The sequence below is a fragment of the Chinchilla lanigera genome, unplaced genomic scaffold (assembly GCF_000276665.1).
Source record: "Chinchilla lanigera isolate Chin_1 unplaced genomic scaffold, ChiLan1.0 scaffold00004, whole genome shotgun sequence".
Lineage (NCBI taxonomy): Eukaryota > Metazoa > Chordata > Mammalia > Rodentia > Chinchillidae > Chinchilla > Chinchilla lanigera.
Genome location: NW_004955405.1, coordinates 16,655,727 through 16,667,728, shown reverse-complemented (window position 1 = coordinate 16,667,728; position 12,002 = coordinate 16,655,727). Strand labels below are relative to the sequence as shown.

Here is a 12,002-nt window from a genome sequence, read left to right as displayed (position 1 = left end):
AAACTTTAACTGTATCTCCCCTTCTTCCGTGTGGTGTGGGTGTGTACGTGTGTGTACTGGTGAGTGAGAGACTGCGTGACTATTTACAGATCTTACATACTAATGCTGCTCTAAGAAAGCCCACCTCAATGAGGACTTTAGAGACCATTAGAAACTTATTTTCACTGTTGGTATTTGTCCTTGAAAATCACTCCTCCTCTATCTCCCCACCAACTAGATAGTAAGGCTACAGTGAAAGGGAAATCCTCTTGTCCTAAACTGGTATTTTTAATTTGCTCACAGAATTACAGCTCTCCACGATTTTTCTAAACTCCATTACTGCTAGTATATTGTTAATGATGCAAGCAGTCCATTGTGAATTGGCCTTTGTGAAACCATGCATCACTACAGACCACTACTTAACGTTCTGCACAAAATGTAGGGGGTGACTTTAAGAATTCACTTCATTCTTCAGTTTGCAAGCCCTGTGTATTGACAGAAAAGGTCTTACTCAGGAAATGAAAAGATAGCACCCACAGAGAGGTGCTTGTCTTTCATGCTAGCGAAGTGGGGTTTCTAAACAAATTTTAGCCCTCAAAATATTAGTTGTTTACCTATCTCCCCACCTTTCTCTTCACTCATGCAATAGAGTAGGCAAATCACCGTGAGAGTTAAGGATGTTCAAAAAATGTACAGAAAAATTATCAAATGCTGGTCTAACAGTTAAGAAATGGCAGAGCATGCTTTTAAACTGAAATTTATCTCACTCTCTCTTTTGACTTAGCACCTTACTGCCAGAAAAAAAAAAAAAATCTGGTCACGCATAACACCAAACATTCGCAGTAATGTACTTGTTTATGCAGAAATGTGCAAAAATTTATATCCACATTGAAGTGAAAACTGGCCTCAAGCACCTTGTATTTTACAGTAGTATTTTCTGAGATTTACTTATACTGTGGGTAACTAAGTGGATGAACCACCCTGAGCATAAATTATCCACCCATGCCTCCTCCCTTAGTAGTAAAGCCTCATCCTTATAACAGTGACCAAAGTAGCCAAATAAAAATGATAAATTATTGAATCAGCATATCATCTTTTAAATTTATTTCCAAACTTTCAAGGAGCTTGCATCTTAGGGGATGTTAAAAGTAAATATTAAAGTTTCTAAGGTGGCTGTAAAAACAAACTTGGATCATGCCCCTCAATTCAAGGCTACTTAAATTTTCCTTTTGATATTTCCCTATTCCCTGCTTTCGTACTCTACCCACAGGGTCCCCATACACTTCTGTAGTAGCCGAGTCAATGAGAACATCCCAGAAGATAATGGATTTCATTAAGAGTAAGGTTTTCTCTCCTGAGCACCATCTCTAACTCTTCTGATAAGTGCTCTCTAGATAGCTCTCACTACAGAGCAGTGGCTTAGTAGTAAGAGTTTCTGAAAAGGTAGGAAAATGAGGTTTTTAAGTACAAACCTCAGTATTCAATTCCTAGCTCCTTATTCTGAAACTCTTGAAATTCACTTTTTCAAAAATGGTAGCACACCCTTTGCTTCAAATTTCCTATTAGTCCCTTTGACACTGCATAGGAAAAGTTAAACCAAAGCTCACAGTGGCCTCACTTTCCAAGTCAGCTGTAAAAGTGAGAAGGCACAGCTGATAGGCACCAGTAGCACTGGGGAATTTTAAATGCCATGTACGCCTTCTCTTGTTGGTAAGGACAGTGTGCTCCTTTTACGAGAACTCTAACATGCTCCAAACCCTCAGCGATGCCTGTGACTCATGCCTCTTCGGGGTCTCAGAGAACCCCTCAGGTTAGGTCAGTCAGGTAAGCAGGTCTCCAGCACAATTCAAAAGTGACAGAACACAGTGTAACAATCCTTGCTAATCCATTGAATGCATAAATCAGGACTCTAGAAACAAAATCACCGACTGATAATAAAATCGAGACCCATAACAACGCTTGACTATATAGCAAGAATTACTTCTGCGAAATAGTTTCTTATCATAAAGCACTTTCGTTTTTAATTTATAAAATTCTTTTTAAGCATAAGCAAAAAGGACTAAACATAAAGAAATTTATTTGCATTACCTTCTTCTGGTCTTCTAGCTTGTGACTCACTAGATTCTTCCCATGTCTGTTCATTTCTGAAGATAAATCCATCACATTAGGTTCTTGCCCTTCAAAATGCAATCTCTTCAGAAAAGCAGCAAACTAATCCAAGATGCAATCACAGGAAAACAGCGGCATACCACATTTCCCATCACACACTATCTCAGAACTTCATCGACTCCAAGTAATGATCAAAAAATCCATTGATTGAATGAAAAAAATAAAGTTTGCAATTTCCTCCCAGGACCTTCCAAATCAGCATATCGTTGACTTCTCAAAAGTGAAATTTTCATCCAGGAATGTTAAATCCAACTGCTATCTTTTTCTTTCTTCACGATTTCCCATTTTAATAGAAAAATTTACAGAGTTCCTGTAAACCTGTGATTAAAACAAAAAATAAGCACATAGTTATACCCTTCATACAATATAGTACAATGAGTAAAATAAATTCCCATCTGAAATTTCAAATTAGACACTAATTTTAGATGTGAGTATTTGAATTAAAAATGGTAGAATTGAAAGGAATAATTTTTTACCATACAGCATTTAAAATAGCAATTTTATGCATAACCAAAACAGTGTATGAAAATAAGGATCTGTCACACATTAGCAAGGCATTCACACACCTATCAAATCCATGCATTCCACTGTTATCTTCACTAACTTATTGTTTTAAGAAAAGAAAACTGAGGTGTGTAAATTTTTGCAAGTCAACTACCTAATTATTAACAGAATTATAATTAGAATTTTGATCATTATTTCTGCAGGCCTGGCAACCTCTCTGCGTACTAGACTCACCTAAGTGCCTTCCCAAATGCAGATGCTTGCATTCCTCCCATAGAGGCCATACTTTAGAACTAATGCCCCAGTGTGAAAATTCCCTTTCAATAATTGACCAGTCACAACCTGGATATGCCGAACAAGAGGAAACATGGCCTCAGAAGGCTGTCCTTCTCCTATTGAGGCAGTTCTAGTTTTAAGATCTTCTGAATTTGAAGATAAAGCCTGCAATTCTGCACTTCTGTTACTTGTTATAATTTATAACCTTTACAGATATCAATGCACACAGAATAGGTTTCATTTCTCTTTTATATGATAGTTCTTCAAGCATCACTCTACCCAAAATAAACGTCCTTCAAAAATTCTTCACCTCACTGGTTACATCCTTCAAATGAGGCTACCCTGTGCACGCTGCTCATAAGTGCAAGGGTCCGTCACAGATTGTTCCATTTAGAAACTCACCACCAGATCCCCACAACACATGCCAACTCAGGCATAAAATAAATGATAACGTAGACAGCCACACTTCGAAACATCAGCTTCCAAATGGCTGTTAACACCTCCCCATATGCTGTTTCATGCCTGGCACCCGTTTGCCAGCGCACGCTTGTTTTTCAATCGCTCTGCTCTGCCATGCAGATATTTGAGCTGTATGTAGTCGTGAATGTTACCACCACAGTAAACAACATGGGCAAGAGCTTTGACATGAGAGAGAACATGGCCAACTTGGGGAACTGAAAGAATTCCAAGGAAGAGCCACTGAAGACTTTTAAGAAGGCATGCAGCATAAATGGGTTTGTGATTTTAAAAGTTCATCTAAACAGCAATATGGAAAATCAGAAAGATCCAAGCATGTGACAGAGGAACCTAGTCAGCATTTCTGAGCAAGTGAAGGCATAGACAATAGCATCCTGAACTAGCAGCAGAGCTGATAAGACTGAGGCGTCATAAAACCAAAACATTATTTAAAAGGTAGAGTTGATAGAACTGGTAACTGAGTCTGAGATGCATGATTTAAGGGTGTACGAGCATACAAGTGAAATCCTTACTTAAGATAGCATACTCGTGATAGAACCACATTGAACAAAAGAAGTAAAAGAGTTTGTAAAACAAACAAAAATATTTGCTAAGTACTTCAAGCTTTAAAAGAAAATTACAGACTTATCTCACTAGTGGATATAGATGAAAAATCCCAAACAAACATTAGCAAACAGAATCCAGTGATGTAAAAATGAATAATACATCAATTCCAAGTTGATTTTACTCCAGGAATAAAAGATTGGTTTAAGATTTGAAAGTAAATCTGGATAATTCACCACATAAACGAAATAAGGAAGAAAAATGATAGGCTCATCTCAAATGGTGCAGAAATATGATTTGATAAATTATGCATTGACTGATGACCAAAAATGATTTGTTGGCAAATGAAGAATAAAAGAAGATATTTCCATAATGTCCCTTGATCTGAAAAAGCATATTCACAAAAAGAAAGCATCGTGCATACCGGTGAAAAGTAAAAACACTTTCCGTATGATCACCGACAACACATGAATATCGGCTGACCGTTCATTCTATCCCACCTTGTATTTCAAGTCCTAGCCGTGCATTGAGACAACAAAATATGAGGTTATGGAAAGGAGGGGAGAGAGATGACTAGAGGCAGCAAGCAGTAGAAAGGCATATATAAAATTTACTATTTGTAAACGTTGTGATGATCTGCATAGAAGATAGTAAAGAATCCAAAAATAAATGGCTAGCATTAATGAACGAGGTCAGCAAGGCTTTACTGGACATAAAGTCACTGTAGAAAAAATCCTCTGTGTGCCCAAGCTACAAACACATAGAAAATGCAAATTTAAAAGGATACAATTTATAGTGGTGTAAAAAATAGAAAATACCCGGGAATAAATACGACAAGAGTTAGTAATAATATGATGAAACAGTAAAACAGCACCAAAGGAAAATGAGGAGAGGACTGTTCACAAATTAGAAAACTGAATGCTTTAGAGATGGCAACTCTTGCCTAAAGTATTTATAAACTTAGTGCACTGCCGGGGCTGGGGATTTAGCTCAGCGGCAAAAGCGCCTGCCTGGCAAGCTCAAGGTCGTGAGTTCGGTTCCTGGTACCGGAGAAAAACCCAAAAACTTAGTGCACTGCCGATAACCCTCAAGTTTTCATTTATAACTTGAGAAAAAATGTCTAAAATGTAATATACATAAATGTCAAAGGCCAAACCAGGAGTGGTGACACATGCCTGTAACCCCAGCACTTGGGATGCTCAGGCAGGAGGATCATTGCAAGTTTGAGGCCAGCCTAGGCTACAAAGTGAGTTCAAGACCAGCCTGAACTGCATAGGGAGACCCTGTCTCAAAAAGACAAAAAAATAAATAAATAAAGTCAAAGGCCAATCTAATACAAGACACCAATAAAGAATAACAAATTGCTACATGCTCTGCCAAACTTTAAGCCATATTTGAAATCAGCAGTAAATAAATGGCATATAACTGATGCAGTGATAGACATACAAGCCCGTAGAACATAGAAATCCCTACAAAAATGGACCACTTGACTTATAACCAAAGTGGAATTACAAAGCCATAGGGAAAGTCTTTTCCATGAGTGCTGGATATCCACAGGGATGAACAGTTAAAGTACTTCACACCAATAATCAGTCTCCAGAGGATTAGAGACCTGCATGTGAAAGAACAGTAAACTTCTGGGAGAATGCCTGTGTGATGTGAGAGTTGGAAAAGATGTCTTGCACCAGAGTACAATAGCCCTGAACATTAAACAATGATTGAGCACAATCAAAATCAGCATTTTTATTCATTAAACTCTACCCATGAGAAAATATGAGTGGAATCTATGAGGAGGGAAAAGTATTTAAAATATGTATATGCGTAAGACATATGAAAATCAGTAAAAAAAAAAGAAATGACAATGTACAAAAATATTTGTACGTAAGTTTAACTGATGAACCTCACTTTTTAGCAGGCACTACTCCTTTTTAAATTTGCAGACTAACCATTTGATTATGGCACAGTTTTGCCTGAGCACAATGTTATACTTGCCAATGATAGAGTTTTTCAAATGTTGCAAAAAGCACTTATATCCTAGTTTCCCATAGACTTTCCATACTCTTTAGAGTAGTAAATAGTGAGATATTACAAATTATTGACCATACCTTTCACATGCCTTTCTTTATGATAATATGCACAATATTTTTTCAAAATATCATTAGTACTCAAATTATTCAAGTTTATCCACCTCATCTAATATCATTCTTCAGTGCTAAAGGGCATATAGAAGCCATAGAGTATTTAGTGCCTAATTGTGTTTAGCAAAGTACAGGTCCACAATGGTCAAATTTTAAATCCCAGCCCTAGTCCTTTGAGAGCCTGCAGGTCAGGGGGGAGTTATATGCAACTGAGAAGAGTGCCTCGCGCTTTTCAACATTATCAATTTCAAAGCCTGAGAACACCAATGAGTTAACACTGACAATAAAGGGCAATCATGTGGAATTAATAAATTGATTGTGCACATAAGTATTAATTTGAATAGATTTTAGTTCATCTTAAATCACAAATCAAATATGACATTCTTTCTTCTGTGGAAAAGAATTAGATAAAACTGTAAAGCAGCTTTAAAAAGTATAATTATGCACATGAAGAAGATTTTGAAAAGCTGCTCATTCATATGAAGGTAACTGTTAATATGTCATATTAATTCTCCATCACTCTTATTTAAGATGATGCAGTGGTTGAAATTGATAGCAAAATCCCATCACTTTAAGAGTAAGTAGAGTAATTCTGCTTCTACATTTTTTGTTTTGTTTTCTTTTTTTCCAGTACCGGGAATCAAACTCATGACCTCGCGCTTGCCAGGCAAGCACTATGCAGCTGAGCTAAATCCCCAGCCCCCTTCTACATTTTAAAAGACTTTCTCGAGCAGGGCATGGGGCACATGCCTGTGACCCCAGTGCTCTAGAGGCCGACAGGAGAATGGAAAGTTCAAGTCCAGCCCGAGCAACTCCGTGACTTAGGGAGATCATTCTCAAAATTAGAAAATAAAATGGGACTGGGATATAGCTCAGTGTGAAGGCTTTGGTTTTAATTCCTAGCATGACAAGTGAAAGAAAAAGAAAAGTATCTTTCCACAGTGCTCAGACTCACCCGGGATTCTCTCACTCATAGTAAGCATAAAAAAATATTTTTAAAGTGAGTTTTTGGAAAGATATTTGATGATCATTTTGTTGACTGATTGAGTTACATATGGCTGCCCAGCTCAGCCTCTGACAGGGTACCATGAGGACCCTGTCAGGGTGATTCCCTGCAGTCCAGGAGATTTAGTGCCTAGGGCAGGGTGAAGTGGCCTGTGGTTGCAGGGCAGAGTAGTATAATTAAGAAGTAAATTGTGGGTCTGTCTGATCTTAGATCAAAGACATGAAATCTCAGAGATAAGATACAGAGTTTGAGGGAAAAATGTTTTATTAAGTTCATTTAATAAAAGAGATATAAATCAAAAGAATAATTTGCAAGCTAATGATTCTCCTGCTGGAGTAAGTTGTTGGGACTCCCGGGGAAGAGACACTGAGACTTGGAATGTTTAATTCCAGGAGAAGCCACTACCCAGGGAGCAGGGTGAGTTCAGGAGGAGTACAATATTCCAACATCTCACACCAATAACCATAGGAGTCCCTGAGACCTACGGTGAATAAGCCATTTTACAAAAGTAAGGCCTGAGTACATCTTCTGCCTTTCCCACCTCACCTACAAAGACCAAGGTGAGCCAGGCATCATAGCACACGCCTGTAATCCCAGCTACCAGGTGGACTGAGACAAGTAGACTGCAAATTCAAGGGCAGTTAAGCAACTTAGTGAGACCCTGTCTCAAAAATAAAAATTAAAAACAAACAGAAATGGCTAGAACTGTAGCTCAGTGTGAGCTAAAACTCAGGGTGAAAGGCTTGAGTTCCATCTACCATACTGTAAAAATAAAAGAGAAGATCCTAGTGAATGACTAACAGGAAAAGAAAGAAGAAAGGGAAAGAAAAAAGAAATTGAAAAAGACAGAAAAGGGGAAAAACAGAGAAAGAGAGAGAGATAGAGACAGAGAGAAGAAAAGGAAAGAAAGGGAGAAAAAGAAACAGTGAAAAATAGAAATGTGGTAATAAGGGGCACTAGTCTAGGTAAAGATGTGTTTATAAATATACTGAAGTGAATATTATGCAAGTTTTGAATTGAAACTTGTTTCATAATTTACAGAAATGATAAAATTTATACAATATGAAAATTAAACAAAAAACATAACAATATAACCCAAATTTGCACCCTTCAGTACAGAAGTAATTAATTACAATTGCAATTCTAAGAAGTTTTTTAAAAGAAAGATAAATTTTGAATAAGGACCTAGATGTGGGAATCATTGCTCTGAAGAGAAGAATCTGTGGAGAGGTTATGTAGATAGATAAAGGCACCAAGGACAACCTTCTAGAAGGATCCAAACTATCCTTTGTACTATTTCCAAAATTGCATCTGAAAATACAGACCTAGTCATTCTGTTTCATTAAAACTCATCAGTTATTCCCTGATACATTAATATGCTAGTAGTGTACTCACTTACACAAATAATTTCCTGTGGAGCTGACAAGGTGCCATATATAATTGTTTCATCCTACCAAGTTTATATTGATAGTTTAGAAAGGCCCTGGGTCCCTTCTGAAGTTCTTCAGTTTTTTTTTATGCTCTTTTTTTTTGAGATGTTGCTTGCATATAATAAAGTGCAAAAATTTATACAGTCTCTTTATACAGGCTGAGTTAACCACCATATATGTCAAGACACAACATTTTTCAAACTCCAGAAAACTCCCTCACAAACCTTACATCACTGCCATAAAGGTGACGACTACCCTGAGGTTTATCCACGGAGATTTATCCTCCCTATTCTTGAAATTTCATGTGTGTGGAATCATGCAATCTAGTCATGTATTTCGTCTTTTCTCATTATTTCAACATGCCTTCTGGAAGATCTGTACATGCTACTGTTACATAGCTGTATTTCATTGCTTTTTATTGGTATATAGAAGGGATGATTGTGTTCATACATCCCATTTCACACAGTGGAGCAAAGTAAAGCTCAGTTCAAAACTGGCACTTTTATTGATCATGAAAACTGTCCTCATTCAGGCTTTGTGAACTTTTCAAGTTTATAATTTAAAAAAATGAAGTTCATTTTATGTCACTGCAATGGTTGATACAATGTGTCAATTTGAGAAGTTTAGAAGTTTAACTCAGTGACTCAGCAGGGACCTAGGGTCCTTATTTTGTAAACATCCTGAGCCTGTGCAAGAAGAGGGCACAGAGATGGCATGAGTGCTACACCTGCCCTGGAGGAGGGGCAGGGTAGCCCGCTTACAATATAAGGGAGGAAAAGAAGCTTATTCTCCCCAGTTTTGTTCTTGCAAATTTTGTTGTCTTCTGCTGCCTTGAAGTATTGCCCCTGTGCCAAGCCACCCTTCCATGGAGCCAGCTGATTATGGACTGTGAGCTAAATAAACCTTTCCTTCCTTAATTTTGAGCGTCAGGTATTTTATCTCAGCAGTAAGAGAAAAGTAACTATGACAGTCATATTTTTCTCCATGCTGTGTTTTCTCCATTTCAGTTTAAAGATGTGAAAGAATCAACCATCTCTCTGATCATGCTGTTGACTAAGCAACAAATTCAAGATCTAAAAACCATTAAAAATTTCTGGAGAAGCCAGGCATGGTGGCATATGCCTGTAATCCAAGAACTTGGAAGGCTGAGGCAGGAGGATGACTTTGAGCTCAAGAGCAGCCTAGGTTACAAAGTGAGCTCAAGGCCTGCCTGAACTAGACAGTAAGATGCTGTCAAAAAAAGACAAAAAAAAATCTGGAGAGGGAAAAGAGGGGAAAGGTAAGGACATAAAAATGTTACAGATATGATTTGTACAAATTCCTTAAATGAATGTAAATATTGTGCAGTATGGATATGAACCAGAAAAATGATTATGTATTTCTGTTGGAATTTTAACTATTCGAGATGAAATGGCCATAATTTATTCCTCAAATTCAGATATTGAATTATTGCTTCATTTATTTGTGAACGAGTCAGGAAACATAAAGTACAGAGACCAAAGACATAGGTTAAAGCTCAAAAAGAAAGAGTTAAGAGGACTTTCTAGCAGAAGATAACTGTAGGGCCAGAATTTCCCCCTCCTCCATATGGATATCAGATCAGTTGTTACATATAATAATGTACTCTACCATTCTCACAATATTAGAAGACTAGTAGAAAAATAAAGCTATTTAAACATTAGTACCCCTTCATGTTTTAAATACAAAAAGAATTTTAAAAATGGAATAAACCCAGTAAAAATATAAAGTATTATCAATTACACAAAATTTCAAAACACATTAATTTCTACAAATGCTATAAATACAGTAGAAATACAGGTATAGTACATGTATGAAATAAGGCCCTAAAATCAAGAAGAAATTAAAGATGCTATATTACTAATATATTACCAGTTATTATACTATAGGTACTTATTTTTATATTAAAAAATAAAATCAGTAAGAAACACAAGAATAAAAAAATTAGAGAAAATTATTTGTATTCAATATTATGTATTGTATGTAGGGTTCAAGAAAATCCATAAGCAAATTATTTAGAATAAGCAAGGTTGAGATTCACTTCGGAAACACCAGTGAGCCACTCCCACCCCTCCCCCACCAGCTTGGGATCCAGGCAGAGCCCCAAACAACCTCAGGGGCCTTCAGAGCCACTCTCCAACACCCTACACCTTTGTGGGAGCCTTGCTAAACTTCAGACAGCTTCAGCAGACTAGGTGGATGCACACTAAGGCCTGCCCCACTCGCGTGGGAACCAGGTTGGGTCCTGGGCAGTTTCCAGAGCTTTGGTGACCAAAACTCACCCACTCCTGCTCTTTTGTGGAAGCAGGTCTGCAACCCAGACAGCTTTGGGAGCCCAGCATGGGAGCCAAATTGAGCCGCAGACAACTGCAGGAACATCAGTGATTGTACCCCACTCCCATACACCATCAAAGCACCACACTGAGCACCGAGGACCTTCAGATCCTTGTCCTACAACTCCCACATCATCCTGGGAGTGACGCTAAGCTCCAGGGAACCTCTGGATCTTCAAAAATGACAAAACAAAGGAGCAAAATGCAATCTCAGAGCTCCACTCTACTCAGTACAAGTCTAGGAGACATCAACACAGAACAGCTTGGAAGTAACACACCTGAAATTACTGAAAGATAGCAATTGAAGTAAAGAAACAACTCCACCATGCCACAGAAGACAATAGATCAGAAATAATCTCTCAGGTAAAAAAAGAAATGACAACAATAATGAAAGAATTGATCAGCACATCTAAAGAAGACATAGAAAAGAAAATAGAGGAACATAGAAAACTGATGGAAACTTTGAATGAACAATATAGGAAAGAACTGGAACGCATGAAACAGATTCAGATAGATATCCAGGAAATTAAAACTTCCATTAAGAGCTGGTAAAACCCCTTGAACAAGGCTGAAGGTAGACTTTCAGACTTTGAAGATAGCATTGCCACTAATGACCATGAAAGGACGGCTTAAAAATACCAAGAAACCAAGAAATGGCAATTCAACAGCTGCAAAACAAAGCAAAGAAAAACAATGTAAGATGAATAGGTGTTAATGAAATAGCAGGTCTCAATACTAATGACATAAAAAGACTATTTGCAGAAGTAATGGCAGAAAATTGCCCAAGCATGGAAAAAGAATTGGACACACAGTGAAGTATATAAGTGAAGTATATAAAACTCCAATTAGCCATAACAGAAATAAATCCACACCCAGACAAATAGTGATCAAGACCCCAGAAATTCTACAAAAAATCAGAATATGAAAAGCTGTTAGAGAAAAAAAGTAGATCACCTATAAAGGAAAGTCCATCAGAATCATGGCAGATTTCTCAACACAAACCATCAAGTCAAGAAGAGTTTGGGGGGCCAGGAATATAGCTCAGTGGCACAAGTGCCTGCCTGGCAAGCTCAAGGTCCTGAATTTGATTCCCAGTACAAAAAAAAAAAAGAAGAGCTTGGAGTGAAGT

General features: G+C 37.5%; 1 protein-coding gene across 1 annotated transcript in view; it reads right to left on the bottom strand.

The window, feature by feature from the left end:
* Window positions 1-12,002, bottom strand: part of Nav3 (neuron navigator 3) — a 784,611-nt gene that overhangs the window by 545,525 nt on the left and 227,084 nt on the right. The window contains exon 2 of the mRNA XM_005374355.2: window positions 2,068-2,466. Within this exon, the coding sequence (XP_005374412.1) occupies window positions 2,068-2,139 (72 nt within the window). The 5' untranslated portion in view covers window positions 2,140-2,466. The remainder of the gene's footprint in view (window positions 1-2,067; window positions 2,467-12,002) is intronic.